General features: G+C 48.7%; 1 protein-coding gene across 2 annotated transcripts in view; it reads right to left on the bottom strand.

Annotated features, from left to right (window-relative positions):
* MAP1A (microtubule associated protein 1A) overlaps positions 1–21220 on the bottom strand; it is a 36227-nt gene extending 15007 nt beyond the window's left edge. The window contains exons 1-3 of one of the 2 annotated variants that reach the window (XM_028707234.2): positions 21046–21220; positions 14895–14996; positions 518–600 (exon numbers count right to left, since the gene is read on the bottom strand). In XM_028707234.2, coding sequence (XP_028563067.2) covers positions 518–600; positions 14895–14996; positions 21046–21205 — 345 coding nt within the window. In that variant the 5' untranslated portion in view covers positions 21206–21220. Of the gene's footprint in view, positions 1–517; positions 601–8427; positions 8561–14894; positions 14997–21045 lie in introns of those variants that run through there. The other variant, XM_028707237.2, reaches the window with a different exon arrangement.
* Between the last annotated feature and the right edge of the window lie 448 nt (positions 21221–21668).

Below are 21668 nucleotides of genomic sequence, written 5' to 3' on the forward strand. Positions count from 1 at the left end.
ATGCTGCCCTCACTTGGATAATGCAAACGGCCATGTCTGATGAATAAGCTTGGAAAGACAGTCCTCTTTGCATCTTGCCTAAACATGCTTGAGTCTGGGCTCTAGACACAGCCCCATAATAGCCCAGCCCTGCCCCAGGCAAGGTCACAGGAGGGGTGGCAGGGAACCCAAATACCCCCCACACCTGGTCAGGATAATCTGTGCAGTCAAATGTAGCTGCAGGCAGAGAGGAAAAGCAGGAAGGCAGCCAGGTCCCTAGAAGTGGGGGAGGGAACTGGGTGCAGTCCTGAGCACAGGGCTCTGCAGGAGGGTCTTTGTTTTAAGGCCTTTATCTACTCCCCTTCATAAATATTTATCCTGACGGGGCAGGAGGATGGTTTCATAAGGGATTTGTAGCTGGTTTGCCCCCAAAGTCAAGAAGCAGGCAACTTTTGCACCATGCCACTGTAGCAACTCTTAGAGGTGTAATTCCATTGGTTACATTGACCCCAGGTAGGCAGGAACCCCAGAGCTTTACCTCTGACACAGTGCTTTGTTCATCAGGGTTTACTAGGATGACTGTGTCCAGGTCCTCGCTCTGGTGGTGGAGGGTCCTCTGACCTAGGGAGACAGTAGAAAAGGCTATGTTCAAAACAAGTGCTCATAGTCAGTGCCCAAGGGCAAAACAACTGCCTTCAGAACCAGGCCATTGTGGCTATCCAGGAGAAGCTGGAAGGGCTGGCAGTTTCCAAGCTGGCTTCAGCTTTCCCTGCCCTCTTCCTGGGGGAAGTGACCTCCAGTACAGTAGCCCAGACCAGCTACTTTTGAACTCCCACCCCAGGGAAGCTGCAGGAAGATTCCTTGGTGAGTGGCTTCAAACAACAAATGAAAACCAAACTAGACCAATACATTTTGGCACAGGCAGTATAGCTCTGCACAGTTTATGCTAACCATTTGGGGGGCTGACTTCAGCTTTCAGTGGGACGGAAAGTGATTTGCTTTAGGGCTGAAAGGCTGCTCTGGAGTCCTGCAAATTTGAGACGTGTGCTGATGAGGAAGCTTCTTCTAGCACTGCTGGATATGCAGATGTGTTTGGATGTTCAATGAGCAAGACATAAACATGCCCATAGCATGGATCTTGCAAATGCTCTAGCTTCAGGCAGCCCCTCCCCGCTTCTCAGAATTGTGCAGGCAGTTGTGAGTTTGGGAAATGAGCAGGGGGGGGGGGGGCGAGGGTTCCTCATGAGCCTGCAGTGATCCTTGCAAAAGAGATGAGCTGCCCAACCCGATACTTTCACTGGGAGCCTGGGCTCCTGCTGCTGAGTTGTAAAACACTCCATGGGTTGAGCTCTGTGGCCAATTTAAAATGCATCCATTAAAAAAAAAAAAGACAGACACACAGTGTGTGTGTGTGTGTGTGCGCGCGCGCGTGCGTGCCCAGGATTTTGCACTACAGCAGCTGTTCCTGCTTGGCATCCATTGTACAGCAGCTGCTCTGGGCTCCAAGGACTGAGCTGAAGCCATGAGCTGCTCAATTCCCCTCCCCTCCCTGGCCCTTCCAGCTCTCCGTATTTCTCTATAGATGAAGATGGACAGAGGATTTTGAAAGGAGGGAGGGTGTTCTGGAAATGCTTTAAAGGAGGGAGGGTGTTTTTATGACAAAAATCAAGCACACCTTTCATTCTCTAGGGTCAAGCTCTGGAAAAAATGAGTCATGCTCATTGGAAGCATGAGGCTGCTTTGCCCAGCACGGTGTGACTAGCAACCCAGGAACTCATCAAGAAGTGAATGGATATACAAACAAACGTTCCTCCGAGCCACTAAACAAGGAGGTTGAGCCAGGCTAAAGCTGAGGACCACTTCTCCCCAAAGGCCTCTGCTTAGGAAACCATCTCCCTCTGCTGCATCCCCTTCTTCCTTCCTTTCAAGGTCTCTTGGGAATGCCCCCTCACTTGCCTTGCAAAGAGGATGCAAAACCTCTTGTCAATATACATTTGCTGAGCAACGGTTCCCCCCACCCCCACTTAACTTTCTTCTGTTCCCAATCCCAAGGGACCCAGAAAGTGGTGGGAGGGGTGTGGGTGTCTTGCCACTGAACCTGCAGCATTTCATGGATTGCAGGCACCGCAGAGGAGGATGCTCACCACACTGCTACTGGTCCTCTCCCACTGAAGCCCAGCAGGGAGCGTTTCTGGTTGGCCTTGGCCTCTGTGCCTGCTGCACCAGCTTCAGACTAAGCCTTAAAGGACAAAGCTGGCCACCAGAGAGCACCCTGCCTGCCTCCAACCCTCTGTGGGCCTGCCCAGCTGCTGGCTGCTGTTGCAGCAATTCATGTCAGTAATCTCTCCCAGGAAAACAAAGCTTGGCTGCTTAGTATTCTGCTTGCATCAGAGGATTTCCTCTGCTCGCAGTTGATATTGCAAGAAGTGGGCAGGGGAAGGAGGCAGGCCAGGCAGGGGCGTGGAGAAGCCACTGGGTCAAGGACAGGTGTCCAGGAGATGGCAGCCTCTTGTTTGCTGGCCTTCCCACCCCCCCATCTCCCCTCCCCAGCAGATTCCAGAGGCCCCTGCAGAACTCCTGGCTGCTTCCACCATCTCCTGGTATCTGCAGCTTGCAGCCCATCTCTCTTTTCCTCTTGTACTCTCCTCTTGCAGGCCTAGCATCCCATCTGACAAATGCAAATGAGTTGGCCTGCTTACAAATGTGGACCAAACAAGGTTCTCCAATGCCCCAGTGGGCAGAAGAAGCTGTAAATGCCTCACAACCTGGTTTCAAGGCTGTCTATGTAAAGCTCCCCTGCAACACCTTTCAGGCCAAAGCTCTTCCAGGCAGCTTGCAAAAGATCTTTAAACCATAAAACAGTTTTTAAAAATATAAAGGAAAGAATCCAGTTACAAAAACTAAAAACAGCAGCAGGGTAAAACCCACCTCACCACACTTCTAACATAATGCAATCTGAAACAAGTAAGTTTTAAAGTCTCATTTTAAAATGAACAAAGATGTGGCCATGCAGACTTCTTTTGAGCAAGAATTCCAAAGATCCGGAGCCACTCCTAAAAAGGCCTCATCTCTAATGCCTGTTAGCCTGCTGTATCTGGCCACGAGCCTGCAAGGAAGGCTTCTGGGGCCCAGGCAGCTTCATATGGAAGCAGGTGGTCCATCAAATAAAACCAACATTCAAACCATTTAGGGATGGAAAGGTCCAGATTAGCATTTTAAATTGAGCCCAGAAGCAAATCAGAGCTAAAGGCATCTGGTATGTAGTAGTGGCGACTTGTTTATTTATATTTTTAAAAAAGTAATTCTAAAAATATTTCAAAAATATCTAAATATTGTACGTTATATACAATATAAAATAAAAAATACAGCCAATAAGACAGACTAAACACCTATAAAAGTAAATCAAGCAGAAATTTAGGGGGTTCATACCGATAAAACAGGGTCCAAACCTATGGGTCAGGGAAAGCCCAGGCTTCTTATATGCTTTTTTTATGCTCTCCTCCACATGCATTCTGCTTCATGTGAAGTCTCTGTAGGCAGCCCCACATGGAGTGCATTACAGCAGTCTATTCACTTACTATAACATACTCTACACAGGGGTCCCTTGGAAGAGTTTGATCAACTGATCTAAATAAATCTAAGGGAACTGGAAATCTGACATCTCCTCAATACCCTGCCTGGCCCTTGAGACATGGTGCACCAGATCAAGACGTTAGATGGCGCTAGAGCTCTGGACTAAGCCATGCATACTGTGGCTGGGAGTTCTTTGCATCCTCCCAGCCCATAGTTAAATTTATTGCAAGAAAACCCCAGCCCCACCTCTACTTCTGCCTTCAAACACCCATGCAAATGGGGGAGGGTTCCACTCTGGCCTTTTGGAGAGGGGGCAGACTAGAAGCTGGGCAACGAGAAAACCCTTGGCCCTGCAAGTGGGCAGGAACTCCTCTCCTTGTGGCTGACAATGTGTGCCAGGCCAATGGCTCCAGCAGGGCCAGACAAAGCACAAAGCCATCATCTGTTCTGGGTTCCTGCATACCATTCTGATGGCTGCTGGGATTTGACTCTGTGGCCAACCATGTAAAAAAAGAGTTTGGCCCTGGAGGGGGGCAGTTTTGCCATTGTCCATTCACCTCTTGGCACTGCCCAGAAACCTGTGGGGCTCAACTGATAAGTCCCTACTCTTTTTCCAGGAAGATGTCCATTCCCTTTATGAATCTGCTGGTGGTGGCCTGCCTTTGCAGCACTTCACAGCAACTATACCTACCTGTAGGATGACCTGTCAGTAGCTGATGGGTCAAAGAGAACTAGAAAAACAAGAGACACCCACCCCCCAAATGCCTAGGAATCTCTGACTGTGGAGGGAGCAGTGATGCCAGCTTTGCAAGGCAGGTGGGTGGCACCCACGCAGAGGAGGGAGCGCAGACGCAAGGTGGGTGACCTAGTGACCCTTCAGGTAATGTTTTTGTAGATGGAGCCACTCAACTCCTGCTGTCCTCATCTCACTCATCTCCTTGCATTTGAACAATTCTCATCCTAAAGGAGAGGCTGCATCTGGACTAGATTTTTTTAACTTGTTCATTAATAAACTGCTCAGAGAAGTCATGCAAGTTTTGGGGATTTGATGCTACTGATATGTGGATGACACCCAAATCTATATTTCCTCCCCATCTAAATCCATTCTCCCCCCCCCAACTCCTACATTAGCATTTGCAGTTAGCATTGGATCAGAAAAGGGCTAACAAAATGATGCTTAATCCCAACAAGACAGATGTTTTCCTAGTCACAGAATGGAAGCTCAGGGAATGGGGATTCAGTCTGCCTTGGCTGAAGCTGCATCCCCCTTGAAAGCTCAGGTTTGCAGCTTGGAATGCTCCTGGATCCAGCCTTGGGCACAGATGTCCAAGTTCTGGCAATGTCCAGGAGCAGCTTTGCTCAGGTGAGATCAGTGTGCCAATTGCATATGGTGAATTCCTTTTGATGGATCTTTAGGAAAGTGTAATGTCCCTATATTGTAATGATTTGGTGCAACCACACTTGGAATATTGTGTACCGTTCTGGTTTCTATACCTCAAAAAGGCTATTGTAGAGCTGGAAAAGGTGCAGAAATGGGCAACCCAAATGAAGGAGGGAAGGGGTTGGCATAACTCCCCTATACAGAAAGGTGAAATAGTTTGGGGGTGTTCTGCCAAAGTGATCCATTGAAATGAATAAACCTAAGGTAGTCATGTTTAATAATGTCAGCCTTCTAAGTCTTTTTAGTTTAAGAAAAGGGTAAGCAGTGTGTGTGTTGGGGGGGGGAGAGAGAGGGGGGGTGCTAAAGAGATATAAAATTCAGCATGGTATGGCAAAATTAGATACAGAGAAGTTTTTCTTCCTTTCTCATGACAGTAGAAACCAGCGGGGTCATTCAATAAGGCTAAATGTTGGATGATTCAGGACAGACAAAAGGAAGGCCTTCTTCCCAAAATATATAGTGGAACCATGGAATTTGATGTCCCAAGATGTTTGCCAACGCTCTGAAGGAGAATTATTAAACAAATCCATGAAGGCTCTTTATGGCTACCAGTCAGGCTGGCTGTACACAAACCTCCATGATCAAAAGATTCTGAATACCTGGGGCTGGACCTCTGAGAAACAAGATGCTGGCCTAGACATCTTATGTACTTGTAACTCCATTTAAAGTTTAAAAATTTAAATTTTCTTCAGTTGGCTGCAAAATACAAAACTATTTTTTGGCTTTAGGAACAAAACCCAGTTCTAGTACTTTATCATATACTTAGGGAAAATCTCCTTTTCTTTCCTTTCCGCACAGTTTTTCAAGGTAGCTAAGAGCATTTTAAGAGGGTACATCTTCTTGGAGGGCATTTGGAGGAGAGGCCCGATTGCTGCTATTAAATGTTCCTTAGTGATTTGTTGTTCTTTTAATGGACTGTGTTTTTATGGATTCTTATTTACTTGTTTTATTGGGAATTACTCTGTAGCTTAGGAAAATAATACAAAGTTTTAAAAAATACCACGAAGAAAGCGGCCTTAAAATGATCAAGTACAGGAAATGAGTCTCTCCTCCAGAACTCCATGAGGTGTGCCTTTGGGAATGCAAAATTATTTGCATCTGGGGTGCAAAATCCACTCCAAAATTTGCATAACAGGTTGGCTTCCTACACTGGGTCTACTCTGGCTACTTTGGAACCGCAGTGGAAGCAGTTGCCTTATACGGAACCAGACCAATGGGGTCCATCAAACTCAGTTTTTTATACACTGACTGGCAGCAATGAGACTCCAGGATGTCAGGAGACATTCCCAGGTCTACCTGGAGATGTCATCAAGGACTGAGCCTGGGACCTTTTGCAGACAAAGGAGGTGATCTAATGACTAAGGCACCACTACCCTTCACCTTTCAGAGCTGGAGAAGCAGGGAAGCGATTCTGGATGCAAACTCTGGCTGTATCCTTCTGCATAACTAACTCAGTCCTTACCCTCAGAGGTAATTGCACTGCACCTTGGCCTTTATGTCTGAAGGAAGATTAAGAATTCAGTCCTACACACACTTACCTGGAAGTAAGTTCCAGATAACTCAATGTGGCTTACTTCTGAGTAGCCAAGCATAGGGTTGCAACCAGGCCTCCCGGCTCCCTGTAATGCCCTGCAACCTCTGGCAATCAAATTGATTTTCTTCTCTAGTGTTGAAGCGTTTGCAATGGATGGCCACAGGATGCCACTGGAAGCTTCTGCATGAGGAAGCAGCATCCCCACCCCAAGATTTGGCTGCCTTTCCATTCTGCCTGATAAAGAGGGTTGTATGACTCAAAAGCCTGTATCTCCTCCATACCAGCCAGCTGATCCAATAAAGATAATGCCTTGCTTAGGGCCAAAGCTAAGCACCTTTAAGCCCCACTGATTTGTTCTTAGACAGATGTTCCAGTAGCTTCAGATAGTGACTTTCACGGATTGTCCACATGCAGGAAGAAAAGCCTTCCATCAGCAGGAGGCTTCTGGGGCCTCCTTTCTTTGGCTCAGCCAGGATGGTCCAGGCCAGACAAAAGGAAGGACTCCTTCACACAGCAGCAAAGAGGTAAACCCTGAAATTCACTCCTAGGAGAGGCAGTGATGGTGGCCACAAATGGGGAAAACTTGAAAAGAGGAGTGGACAACTTCATGGAGGGGGATAAGGTTACCAATTAGTGCAAGCACAAATGGCAGTGTTCTCTGTCCAGGGTCAGGATGCTGAGAAAATGTAGAGGAGCACTGTGCTCTTGTCCTGCTTTTGAGCTGCCCCTCGGGGCATTTGCTTGGCCACTGTGAGAACAGAGTACAGAACCAGCTGAGCCCCCTTAGGCCTGATCTTGCAGCTGCAGGGCTCCTCTAAAGTGCTCAGGACCCTTGATGTGGGAAGGGGCTTCCAAGAGGCAGTGGGACTGGGGTGGGTCAGAGAGAGAGAGAGAGCTTGACCTGACTGGCAGACAAGATGATGCTTGGCACTCAGTCCGGCCTCAGCCCCAGCAGCACCGTGCTGCTGGCATCCTCACTGGCACCAGAGGGTGGGGCACCCATGTTGGAAGAAGAGGGGGAACTCCACGGGACTAAGCTGAGACATCTGAGCAACAACGCGGGGAACGACGGGGCTGGGCAAACAGGCCAGGAGAAAGCATGTGCGGGGCGGGGGGCGGGCGTAGTGCTTCTTTCCAATCCATCGAGGGCATCTCCGGCAGCTTCAAGAGCTCTCGGAGAACATCCCCCCTCCCGCACCGCTTCTGGAAGCATCGGTGTCTGAGAAGGCAGGGGCTGGTCCCGGAGGAGGCGTGCTCCCAAGGGGTCCGGCAGGCCGGAGGCCGCCAAGCTGACTCCCTGCGCCCCCCACCCCCACCCCACGCGGCACTTGGAGCAGGCGGGCGCCAGCTGCAAAATTTGCCGCAGTGTGCGCGCCTCGCGTGCGCGCTCAAGAGTCTCCGCCACCGCGTCCCCCCTCCCCGGCAAAGGCGAAAGGGGGCGCTGGCCGGACCCTTTCCCGGAGGCCTTGGTGGGCAGGCTAGCCAGCCAGCCTGCGAGCTGCCCCCTCCGGAGCAAAAGCACCAGCGCCTCAGCCTTCCAGTCCCAGGAGGGCTAGCTGGCCCATCTGCCCAAGACTAGCCCCCACCCCCCGGGCAGGGATATCCCTCGGGGTACGTCCCCGCGGGGGGAAGCAATGAAGCCGGGGGGGGGGGCGGGGAGCGGGCAGCAGCTGCGGACGAGGATGCTGCTGCGCCCCCTCCCTCCTCTCCCCACTCCGCTCCCTTCCGGAGGTCGGGCATGCGGGGTGCAGCCCCCCTTCAGTCCCCGACGGGCCTCCTCTCGGCCCGTGCGATGCGCGGAGGGCTCTGGCCACCCTCGTCCTCCCAGGATCCCACCCCTCTGGCCGGCTGGCCGGCCGCGGCCGGTCCCATCCCCGCTCCCCCCACCCCATGCACGTACCCGGTGAGGTGGCGACGCGTCCCTCCGCCCTCGGCTGCCCTCCGCGACGATGCCGGCTGGGCCTGGGCTGCGCCAGGCAGCTGCTGTCAGTGCAAAGCGGCGGCGGCGGCGGCGAAGTGGGGGGGAGGAGGGGGCGGAGCTGCTCCCCCCCGCCCCGGCAGCCTTAACCCCTCGTGAGCCGCGGCAAGGCCCAAGGCCTCCGAACTGCCCAAGCGCACGACTGAACAGGAAAGGGGCAAGAGAGGGCTATTAGTGGGGGGCGTTGCACGGCTCTTCCCCAGGACGGGAGCTCGCTCAGGTTGTGGATGCAAAAGGAGCCACTCCCCTCCCCTCCTGCAAGACCTGGGGAAGGGGAGCCCGCAAGTGCTGTTCTAGAGGATGCATCAACAGTGCAGTCAAGTCGTCTCCAAATTAAGTCCCGTTGTTTCCAATGGGGCTTCCTCTCAAGTCACCGAAACGGGCTGCTGTGAAAATGGAAGAGAAGCCAGATTCCCTGGGAAATGTGGGGAGCTGTTTCCACACAAGAAAATGATGCCCATCTGCAGAGAGATTTTTTTTTTGGGGGGGGGGGGAGCAGGATTTGGCATGTCTGAGCTGAGTCCCCATTTGGATGTGCTTTAGCATACATCCAGTGTCACCATTTGATGCCCAAAGGGAACCACAACAGGAGGCATCCTCCCATCATTAAACTATGCTTGGTTGTCATCTTGGGCTTGGAAATGAACATACAGATCCCATTAAGAAAACCGAAATGAATTACAGGTCCTCCTAACCCCAGTTGCTGCCCGGAGGGTCTGCTAAGCTCTGCCAGGCTGGTCACAAATAAAAAGACAAGAGAGATGGGAGGAGTTTGGGGGCTTGAAGCAAGAAGTTCCACTTCCGTGGCTAGGAAGCCACTCTGGCCTGGGAGTGCTGTTCACGGCTGTTGGAAGGATTTGCTGGCCTGGAAGGAAGCGGAGGGGTTGCCACATTCAGATCAATTGGCAACCGGAAGCCTTCCAACTGGCCAGGCCTAGTATGTGCTTGGCCACTCCTGCTATAGCTTCTGCCTGTCAAGCCCAACTCAAACCTGGTCTAAATTAAGGTGTCCAGGGAGATGTCCAACCTGGTCCAGGCAAGGGATGCATTTAGTGGACTAGTTCTGCTGTTAACTAGTCCTGTCAACAAGAACAGGAAAGCAGTTAAAATGTTCCTGTTCTTACAGACTAATTAATTTACATGTAGCACCACCATTAAGAAATCACCATTAAAAAACATTAATTCTTAATGCTGGCATTTCTGAGGTCTTATTCTTCTTTTGTGTAGAGGCTGGCCTGTTCATCTTACTCAAGATGTGGAAGATCAGATAGTGTCCCGGAATATCTCTAGCAGTGGCAAACACACTTGAGTTGTGCTTCTCTGTCCAGCACTGAGAAAGCTGAACAGCGAGACTGGGACATCCATCTCCATCAGTATAATGCATTCCAGCGAATGGAGCAAAACTCCAGGAAATTAAGACGTCTACAGAACAGGATATCCAGCTGATTCCTGACAGATGACCAGCACATAAAAGCTTAGTGCCTGTGAGGGTAGAGGTGTGATTTTCAGCTTGGGAAATACATTTGTGTCTTAGAAGGGCTTTGTATATAATGGAATTCCAGCCTCTTCATGCAAGAGAGTAATAGGGAAAATTTCATGCCTCACCTACAAGAGTTGACAGGTGCCTATAACTGACATGGAAGTGCATGTACTGAGCTGCAATGAGTACTCAATCCAGGGAGGTTCTATATGGAAGAGTGTGATAGTGGCTTATCTCATAAGAAACAACAATTGCAAAGAATATTACTTCACCCCAACTCCCCAATAAACATTGTATAGGTGTGTCATCCTCCTTCCCTCTCTTTGCAAAGATCAGGGGTGAGTACAGATCTGCCTGAAGGCAAAACAGCACCATCCACTAGGGATGGTGGGTATCATTATTTCAGTTTATCAGTTTTCCAATCTTAAATTCAGATTTCCACAGATTAAATTCAGATTTCAGATTGCTTCATATCCACGGAACTTGTGGTCAGTTGGAAAAGAAAACTGGAGGGGAGCAAATAAGGCATAAGGAGAATAGGAGATGGGCAGCTTGGCCTCTGTGCCGCTGTCTCCTCCTCCAGTCTCTCTTGATCCATTTCTCTCCACTTTTTCCACCAAAAGAGAGACACCCAGTTACAGAAAGGACAGAGATGACCATTGTGTTGATAGGCTAAATTGCTCGAGGGATGAAAGTAAGAGTGACCTATAGAAATTAATGGAGAAGTCAAATATTTTAATATAGATAGCAGCAGTGTGTCCACCCACCCTCCAAAAAATGTTAGAGCAGAAACTCTTTCCTTTGTCGCAAATTCATTTCTTATTTAGTGTGAATCATTTTTATATTATCCCTGCTAATACAAACTCCAAAGCAAATACTGTTCATTAACCCCTTGGCAGGGGTTGTGGCTAGCAGGGAGTGGCAGCGCAGCTCACACTGAATCCTACGGTTTCCAAAAATAGGGGCCTAATACTTGTCCACAGCTGTTAGGCCCCTGTTGCAGGTTGGGTGGAAGCTGAGAGTGCAGCTTACACTTTTGCCATGATATCCATCATTTTATGCTTGCATTGCAGATTGAGCTGGGAAGCATTAAACAAGGAGCAGCTCACTGTTATACCCCCTGACTGGAAGACTGTGGCAGGACAGAGTAGTGTATGGCAGACCTTCAATGCTCTTAATATTTCAGGTCACCAGCAGGGCTGAGGCAGATTTGGATTCTCATATTTGTCAGGTTGCAGCAAATCTGTCATGCACTCAGCTCTCCACCATGGCCTAGCCAAGCACTCAGCTGCATGTAGAAGATGTGGGACATTAGCAGCCAAACCTTAGAAATACATATTCTTGTTAGTTAGCATGAGAAGGGGCCAACACCAGAGAGCTGTGTTGTTGACAGGCAGATACTCAGACCATAGAAATACAATTGGTAGACATCTGTGTGATGTCATTTCCCCCTCCTCTGCCGTAGAAGGAGCATGTAGCATTTCCTGCTTTTTCCTTCCTTCCTTCCTCTCTCCCTTTCTTTCTTTGAGAAGCGTTGGATACAGACAAACCTCCACTTGCTCCAGCTTTGATATGAATACATGTTTTGCCTGTATAGTTTTAACAGCTGTCTTTACTGTGACCCAGTGGAAAGTTATAAAGTAAGTAATTCTTGTTTTAAACTTACTTTACAAGTTGTTTCTTTATTCTTTGTTAAGTGGGGTAAGAAATAGAAAACCAGGTTATTTCAAAACCTGCTCAAAAGTAGGCTTTACAGTGGACTTTAAAAGTAGGCATTAAAGTAGACCCTCCTTCTTTGGAGCTTTTTAAGCAGAGGTTGGATGGCCATCTGTCATGGACATTTTAGCTGAGATTCCTGCATTGCAGGGAGTTGGTCTAGATGACCCTTGGGATTCCTTCCAACTCTACAATTCTATGATTCTGCAGCCTAATTCTTATGCTTTAAATTTTTGCTGCCAAGAATGGGATTTTAAAACTCTGTTCAACCTACACACGTGGGAGCCAGAAGGGATAAATTGCAGTTAATATATCCTCTCCTACCCATAAAACCCATCCTACAGAAGCCTCCCATTCCATTGACTTGCATGGAGACTTTGAAATGTCAAAGAGGTGATGACGCGTGAGCTGAAATCTCCATGGATCTTGCAGCCCAGAACCTGTTAGAAGCAAGATTGAGATCTGTGTAGATCTAGCCATGAACCAAAGGCCAGGATACCATGGGTAATGAGCTGCACACAAACTCCTGACTCTCTTGCTATCCTTCCATGAAGGGAAAGCACCAGGAGACAGGCCTGTTTACATCTTTTCCTGCATCTCTGACTTCTCGCATTCTTCAGGGTTGTCCCGCCTTGCTTTAAACAAGCTGCTTCCCCAATTTTTTCGTCAGCACTGACCATGGTTGTACGTAAGGAAGTGGATGTCAGTCACCAAAGCTTAGAAAAATAAATGAGACGTCAACAAAGAGTGTTGTGGCACCTTAAAGATGGAAGTGCAACACTCTTCGTTGACATCACTTTCTTAGTTCAGTTTGCTCTTTGAGATGTAGCAACATCCTTCCATGAATTAACTCCTGTGGTTTTGAAGTCTCTTTTCCATGGCTACCTCTTCTCAGGTTTCTCCTTCCGTTTGGAGACCTGATAGTTCTCTGTTCTCAGCCCCCTCCCTTTGTTCCTTCTAGGCTACCTCTGTGGTGTTATGCTGATGATATCTAGCTTGATCTTTCCGCCCTTCTCTCTTTATTCCTACAAGACCAAGGTCCCTTTGGCACCATTCTGAAGGATGCCGAATTTCAGGCTGCATCTTGGGGCAGGGAGAGCATTGACCAGGGCAGCAGCTTCAGCTTTATTTAAAAAAATAAAAAGAGAAGAAGAATAGTTGTAGGCAGTGCTATTTTTCTAGAAAAAGAGGTCCCAGAATTCACCAGGAACACCTCCCCTTGTTCTCTTATAATGGCAATGGGCCCACCTGAGAGGTGCCAGAACTGAGCCCTGGTTGTAGGAGATGTTGGCTCAGAAGAAGCAGAGCTCCAGCTGCCACCACCCTGCTTCCGTCTCCTCAGGATGCCTACCATGACCCTGAACCCAAGCAGTTACCAGGAATCTTGAAGCAGAAGTGGAAAATCCTGCTGCACCAGGCATAGCAGGAATACAAACAGAGAAGGGGCTAAACTTCAATTCCCAACAATGAGCCTTAGTCTGCATCTGACCCCACCCCCCATCACAGACAACCCCACAAAGATAGCACTTCCGGAGCCTGATTCCCACAAGGAACCCTTGACACCCCACCCCTACCCCACTCTCAAGCACGGGTGATACAGAAAGCGGGAGAGGATGATGATAATAATAATAATAATAATTTATTTATATGCTACTCATCTGGATTCGGTTACCCCAACCACTCTCAAGGTAACAGGGTGATAGGTGGGATCCAGGCCAGAGGATTGGCTTCAGGGAGTCTCCACTCTTGAGGATCTAGGGGAGAGACTGAAGGAATGGGGAGATCTGGCCCAAGACCAGGGGTCCTCAAACTACAATCCATGGGCCAGATCCGGCCCGCCAGGGTCCTAAATCCAAGCCACCCAGCCATTGCAGAACCCAAAAGAGAGGAGGAAGCGGGGGAGGGGAAAAAAGGAGGGTGTTTATGAGGCGCCCTTGGAGGCTGGCTCTTCATTCATGTGGTACGCCACTGCCGCCTGCCTCAGCCCTCCCACTCCTCCTCAGTTGGGTTGCCCTCCTCCTGCGAACGGTGGGGCTGGACCATGCAGTGGCAGCAGAGCCTACTTCCTGTGAGGAGAAACGGGTGGGGGGGTTTCGCCTTCTCAACCCCCCCTCACTTGAATGGGCAGGTGTTTTGTTTTTTGGGGGTGGGGGAGGAAAGGCAAGGCCCCCTCACTTGAATGGGCAGGTGTTTTGTTTTTTGGGGGTGGGGGAGGAAAGGCAAGGAGGGTTCTCCCCCTCCCACAACCACTTCCTTCCTAACGGTCGGGAAAGGGGAGGGGGTGAGCCGGATGTTTAGGGGGTGCTGCCAGGCGGGAGGTGGTGTGGAGCGAACACCCCCTTTCACCAATGCTGCTCAGGCCCCCTGCTGACAAGCTGCGTGGTCTCCACCGCCAGCCCTCGACTGCCGCAGCCTTGGGGTGGGATCGCAGGCATCTCTTTCCCTCCCTCCTGCTCCCACAGCAATAACTTGCCCTTTCCCCTTCAAAGGTGTGTGTATTGAAATGGGTGTTTGTGTGTAACAGCACATTTTCGTAGCCTTCGGTGGCCCCACCCCAAAATATTATATGCAAATGCAGACACTTCGAGATGGGATCCCCCTACCCCACCTTAACCCCCCCCCCCAGGTTAGGCCTGGCTTGTTTATGTTGATTAAAATTGTTCTTCATTTTAAATATTGTATTGTTTTCCCTGTTTTTTGTGCACTACAAATAAAATATGTGCAGTGTGTATAGGAATTAGTTCATATTTTTTTCAAACTATAGTCTGGCCCCCAACAGTGTCTGAGGGATGGTGAACTGGCCCCCTGTTTAAAAAGTCTGAGGACCCCAGCCCAATACAAACATAAAATGTCAGTGGAGTGCAGCAACTCCAAGCTGCCCATTTGGAGCTGTCCATGGTGCTGCAACTGCAGCCTGAGGCTGCTTCCTAGCCCCCAACGTGGACTCCCTGCCCCCCAACTCGGAGGAGCCCATTGTTCCCCATAGACTCTCCTTTGTGGCTGGGTCAGATGCCACTAGCATCCCAGTGCACTGTAGGATAGAGTAAGGCTGGCAGCAGACAGAGCTCTGCTCCTATTTCTGAAGCCCCCAGGCCCCAAGGCACATCACCCCAGAAGCCTCCCTCAAAGCTGACAGTAGCTCTGGGCACAAATGCAAATCTCAAAAATTAAGATAAACAAGATGGGCACTGACCTTTGACCTCTGATGAAAAATGTGCAAGATGACGTGTAACAAACAGTCTCAGTTGCTGATTAAGGTCACAGGAAGAGAGGTCAATGTCCCATGAGCGAAGACCTGTTGAGAGAAAGGGAGAGAGGAATGAGTTCATGTGCTCTCCTGGAAGAGACCAAAGCTGTACACTGTGATTCAGAGGAACACAGGCCTGGCTTGTACCTTGGGTGAGGAAGTGGGTTCGACCACCCAGCAGGAACAAGAGTCCTTTTCTGTGCATTGGATGCTTTGCTCCTTGGATGAGAGTCCAACTCTAGTCCAAGCTTCTACTGCCTAATCACTTTCCCAAAGCCCCTGAGCATCCTGATAGCCTCAGAGTTTGCTCTTTAATCCACGTAATCTATGAGGGCTAATCACCTTCCTATCCCAGCAGGGTGCTCAGTCTGTCCTTCCAAACAGCAGTTTAGCCTCTCCAGGTAATCCATGTGGCTTCCCCATTGTGCGGTGGGAGTCACCTTCAGGTACATGAGTAGAGTTTCTTCCACACTGTCCAGAGAATATTCCTTCATAGGGACTGTTTGCCTCAGCCACCTGGCACTATGGAAAGCTGAAGAATGGGCTTGTGTATGTCCTATTTCATTTAGCACAGATTTATACTACGCTGCAGTGATGTACACTGCACTGACCAGCTTCATCAATGCTGATCAGCTTCATCGATGTTGCCTTGTTGACCAAAGCAGTTTTAGTCCTAAAAGCAGGCTGGAAGTGAGATGAAATAAGTCCATATCATCAACACCATTTAGGAATATTTGGAGCCAGGTCCTTACCACCAATTCAAGAACCTGTATCAATGAGTAAGGCTGGACACATGAAGAACTGGAAGGTATCTCAGCTGAGCCCCACTTGTCAGTCTACTGCTAAAGCATTTATGATGGGTGACCATACAACTTGCACTAAAAAAATCTCTAATCAAGGAGAGCCCCCCACCTTCTAAGGCAGTCTCTTCCACCATTGAAAGCTCTTTCTAACAGTTTGTAGAAATCACGTTTCTTATAATTTTAACCTATTAGTTCAGGTCCTATTCTCTGGAGAAATAAATTGCTCCATTATCTATGTGACACTCTTTAAGTATATGAACATGGTTTTGTCTCATCTCACCTCTTAATCATCTCTTCTCCTGGCTAAACATACCCACCTCCTTCACCTTTTCCTCATAGGATGTGGTTCCCAGGGGCCTCACCATCTTTGTTGCCCATCTCTGGGCACACTCCAGTTGGGCACTCCTTCAGCTGCTGTGCCCACCACAGCTGGACACAGGTAGGTCTAGATAAGGTCTGACCAAAGCAGAATAGGGTACCATCATTAGTTTTGTGGTGTGGACATTTTATACATTAGTTAATGCAGTCTAGAACTGTATTGGCTTTTTTAGTTACTGCATTGGATTGCTGATTTATATTTAGCTCATGGTGATGGTCCAAGGAAGGTTTATTTGGCAGCAGCTTCCAACAGAGCACAGAAGTGGGAAACTTTGTCTCTCCATGCATCCTGTCTTCACCTTCTGGCTGCAACAACTGAAACTCATCCAAGCAAGTGCTACCAGATGCAGCCAAGGCAGGAGCCCATATTTTTACAGTATTCAAAGCAGAACCCAATTTGAAGTTATTTGCAAGTAAATTTCAGTGGGCTACTGAAGATTTATGACCACAAGCTCCCTGGAACTAAAGTACTGTATTTATTTTTTCTAACACTATTGGGCTTAATTTGTTTGAATAGACCGTGGGGGGGGGGGAAGGGGGGGAAGAACACCTTTCAGTGCAATGGGGCACCCTGAATGAAATGCATCTCTTCTACCCTGGGCTATCCAGCCTAAGGTTCTGGTCAAAATTGTACACAGAATATTCCAGTTTCAATAAAGACTAAAGGAACTGGGACAATAAAGAATGAAACTGGGACCACAAGTATGTTCAATTTGATAATGACAGAACAATTTAAGACCAAACAATATGCACTAATTTCAGTTGCATACACTGTAATCTATACTCCATACAAAACAGATTTCCTCATTATGTTCCCTAACATTCAGTTTATCATGGTGCTCCTGGAATGAATGAAGTGAAATAGTGGGAATCAGGAAAACGTCCCTCAAGGACCTTCAAGTCTTCCTTGAATTTAGGAGAGGAGCTAAAAGTTCTTTTTTTTTTAAAGCTATTTTTATTAAAGCTTGAAAAACAAACAAGGAATAAACAATATAAAGAATTCAACATTAAATTTCCAGCATTTTTAAACATAAAAGCTAAAATAAATAAGTTACAGAAAAAGAAGGAAAAAAGAAAAGACTTCCAATTCTCCATCTATTAGCTTTAAAAGCTTGTGCAAAAACTTACTCCATAATAACATCCAACTCTTCTACTTACATAAACCAACTTTTTTAAGTCTTCAAAATGTCAACAATGATTTTTCTCTAACATGTCAACTTTGCAATCTCAGCCAAATCCATTATTTTCAATAACCTTTCTTTCATAGTAGGAAATAGTAAGTTCTTCTGTCTTTGTTGTGCTTATTAAAATCTCACTGCTGTGGTCATATATTGTATTTCATATTCTTTTTCTAGTTGTACAGCCATTAGTCCCAGCAGGAAGAGCTCTGGTTTCAGTTGAACAAGAGGAGCAAATAGTTCTGAATAGGTATCAGAGGTCAATAATGGATTGGATGGGGGCTTATATGCTATGTGAGTTGAGGAAAGGCAGAACTGCTGTGGAGAGGAATTTCATCTAAGCCAGAATGGTATAGAAGTTAGAGTGTCAGACTAGGACCTGGGAGACCAGGGTTCAAATCCCCAATTGGCCATGATGCTCATTGGGTAACCAGGGGCCATCACTGCTTCTCAACCTAACCTACCTCACAAGGCTGTTGTGGGAGTTAAATGGAGAAGGAGGGGTACGATGTAAACCACCTCAAACTCCATGGAGGAAATGGAGAGTTATAAATGCAATAAAGAAATTAATAAACAAATAAAATGTGACTAGGAAGACAGTTTTGGCCTGTTCTGAATGGGATGATACGCCCCTGAAGGATCAAGCCCAGAATTTTGGGGTGCTGTTAAATCCTTTTAATATTTTGGATATCCTTGGGCACCTGCATCATCAGACTAGTCAGGTTCACTAGCTGTGACCCCTTGCCACTATTGCCCATACTATGCCCATCTATCTTTAGATTATATTTGAAGACAATGCAGAAATGTAAAATGCTGCAGTTTAGGTTATTGCTTGGTACTAGTAATGAGGAACACACCATTATGTTCAAAAGTAGCTCCAGATTTCCTATTTCCCCAGGTAAACTGCTAGTCTTAACCTTTAAAATCATTTATGGTATCTGGAAGACCACCTACTCCTATGCAAACCTTCCTTTGCCTGCAGAAGCAAGGCAGGTGGTAGCTGGAGAGATTATGTCCCATCACTGCAACGCCCTCCATATACAGCTGCTCCACACGTTTGCTAAGTTTTCAGTGCCAGATAAAGACTGTTCCATTTGTAAGAGCTTTTCATGAGCAACATTTTAATTTTATTTGCTGAATTGTGTACAGCCTGTTTTATCTTCCCTATTATGCTGTCCAACTTATTTTATTTCCACTGATCTTTTGAGTTAAAAATTAATAGTAATGTGGTATTCCATTTACATTGTGCTCTGTTTTACCATCATTGTGCATTGCTTTTGAAACTTATTTAAATTTAAAAACAAGAGATATGCATTTTTTAAATTAAATAAAAATAGAGCAATGCCCTTCCAGACTTACAAAGACAGCCCCTCTCCACAAACCCTGCAGTGTAAGACTGCTTTAAAAGGATTCAGCCAACCACAGGGGAGGAAAATAAAAGAAAAGGAGGTGATTTCCATATGTCCAAAGGAGGAGTCAACCACAGTAGCAATTCCTCTTTCATTCCCTTGAAATGACCCATCCACATTGACAAGGTGCTACAAATATCACCCTAAGGAGAGACAAGAGGGCTGCCTTTACTCCATTCCTGGAGACTGCCAGGTAAGAAAAGAGCCCTCACCTACTTCCTGCTCACCAATGCTCACTCATGCTGCTCCTGCTTCACACTCACTGCAGAGAGAAAGTCCAGGAACTAGCAGGAAAGAAAGCTGCACTGCAGCACCAACTACACACCACAGCAGCCACAGCAGCAGCCACTACCTGCCTCTTTCCAAGCTTGCCAGCTTGCTTCCATCTAATCCCCTTATGTGCAGCAAGAAAGATGTGGGTTTCCCCTAAGTTGCTGAAAATCAGAGCTGCAACTAGGAGGTCCTTGAATAGCACTGCAGTGTCAATCCCATGACGCTGATTTGCATTCTTGGGGGAGGGCCAATATGGGACATTTTGCTGGCAGCAGCTGGGCAAGCACCAGCCACACCCTCCAGGCTGCAGAGAAGGGGAACCTTCCTCACTTACCTGGATACATGGTCAGTGGGGTTGCATGCCTTTCCCCCCTGCCAGGCTGGAGTTCCTGAGGAGAGAGGGCATTAAGGGTTCCACCCCAGCTATAAAGCCTTATTGGGAGTGCACTTACTGTCTCATTCCTTATGCCCTTTGCAGGAATGATTACAGTATATGCTTTGTATTTGTTTACTCCTAGCTTTATACTCCACCAGTTCAAGCAGCAGCATTGTGCCAGATAGAAATACAACTACAAGTCAGTTTTCTTAAGAGAAAGTTATACCAGACGAACTTCATCTACCTCCCCCTTTTTACAGCTAACTTGATAGAACAGGGGGAAGTTACGAGATGTAGTATAGCTTGTTTTCAGCAAGGCTTTCAACAAGCTCCTCCACAATATTCTTGTTGACAAGCTGCTAAAATGTGTGATAGACTAAGCTTGGGGACTCTTGGATTCAGGGGCAGAATAGAGACTTCCAGAACTCCTTATCCAACTCTTTAGACTTTCCCCAAGCCAAAACCCTCAAGGGCTCTGGATCCAGTTCCTCCTATAGGGCTTTTGCCTGGCTGAAATGTGTCCTTGAACTGTGTCAGTGGATGGAGAAGGGTGTGTGGGGAAATCATTGGCTTGATTGTGGCAGGGCTGTAGTCTATTGTACTAAGAAGAGTCACATCTGTTGCTTATTTTGCTTCTAGTCCTGCCCACCTTTGACAAACAGTTCCCAGAATGCTGCCTATGAAGGTTCCCCACCCCCACATGAAAGACACTGTTAGGCAGATGTGTAGCTAATGGCTCAACAACTTTGTATAAAAGACTTGGACACAAAAGAGTAGAGAAAATGTTCATCAAATCAGTAGATAACACCAAACCAACAAAATTCAAGGTGAGTCTAGCATGATGAAGAACTGGACCAAAGTAACAAATTTAATTTCAACACAGATAAATGCAACATTATGCATTTAGGTAGGAAAATCAAGACACACAAGTACAGGATGGAAAGCACCTGGCTTGACAGTAGAGCCAGGTTTCCTAGCACACCATGAGCTAAAAAATGAGCCAGCAATGTGATGCCGCTACTAAACAGGCTAATACAATTCTAGGCTTCAACGGAAACATAGTGTCTGGATCATGAGAAGCTATGGGACCGCTAAATTCTGCTTTGGTCAGCCTTCAGCTGGAGTCCTGTACTTCTGGGCACTGCAGCAGTTTAAGAAGAAAGGACTAATAGACGAAAACGATGACAGTTCCCGGGCTCTCCCATAGATGACAGAGCAAATTTGTCTTCAGTCACTCCCGAACCGGCAAGATCAAAATGGCAAGAAGACTGACCGCCAGGTGGATCTTCCAGGGAGCGGCGCCTCGGGAGCTCCTGCCCAGGCGGCAGCGGGCAAGGAGAAGGGTCCGGCCAGAAGAAACCGCCCCGCTCAGCGAGCTTCCTAGGCAGGTCCTGCGGCGGCGGCTGGGCCTGGCGACCCGCTTTCCCTTCCTCCTCTTGGCGGCCAGTGTCCCGCCCCCTCCCCGCCACAGACTCTCCGGGGATGGGGACGCCGCCGCTCTTGGGAATTCCGGTCCAGGGAGCGCCGCGCCAGGGCCAGATCCAACCGGTCACGCGCCCCTCAGGTGCTCCCGACGGCGGCGACACAGCAAGCCCTCTCCAGGGTGCTGAACGCGCAGGCGGCGGCGGCTTCCGGCAGGCCGCCCCCTTTCTCTCCCTCCCTCCCTCCGCCCGTCCTTACCGCGCTCGAGGCTCCGGCGCAGCGTTTCCCGCTCTTGCTCGGTGCCGACCTCGCCGATCACGGCAAGCACCGCGTGGCCCCGCCGCTGCCTCCCCCGCCTCTCGCTGCCGGGCGCCGCCGGCGTCTCCATGGCGACAGGCCCGGCCGCCGGCGTCCCCATAGCAACTGGTTCCCAACTCCGCAGATGCCGCAGCGGCCTCCTGCGCGCGCCTCTTAAGGGGAGAGCCGGCCGCGCGCGGATTGGCTCCTCAGAACGCACGTGCCCCACGAGGCGCTGGGGCGGGGATTCCCGTGGCCCCGCCCCCAGAGGCCGTCCCCGCCCACCTACCCAGGCGTGCTTAGGATAAGCAGGGCGTGGGGCGGAGTCACAGAAGGGGCGGGGCTCTTTCCACTCCCCGCTTCGAACGGGCTGGGAGGGGCGGGGCGGAATTGCATCTTTCTTCTACTCTCCTGGAGGGGGAGATATACACGCTCCTTCCAGGACCCGAGGCGATCCCGGCCGCTGTCCTGCAGCCCAACAGGCGCTTATCTCTGTTAGCGGAGCCTCCTCCCCCACGCGCCCGGGTTTGATCCAGCTTTTGTTCCTGCTACTGGGCTCCGGTGATGTACCCCCAGCCGGCACC

This window comes from Podarcis muralis, chromosome 14, assembly GCF_964188315.1.
Source record: "Podarcis muralis chromosome 14, rPodMur119.hap1.1, whole genome shotgun sequence".
Lineage (NCBI taxonomy): Eukaryota > Metazoa > Chordata > Lepidosauria > Squamata > Lacertidae > Podarcis > Podarcis muralis.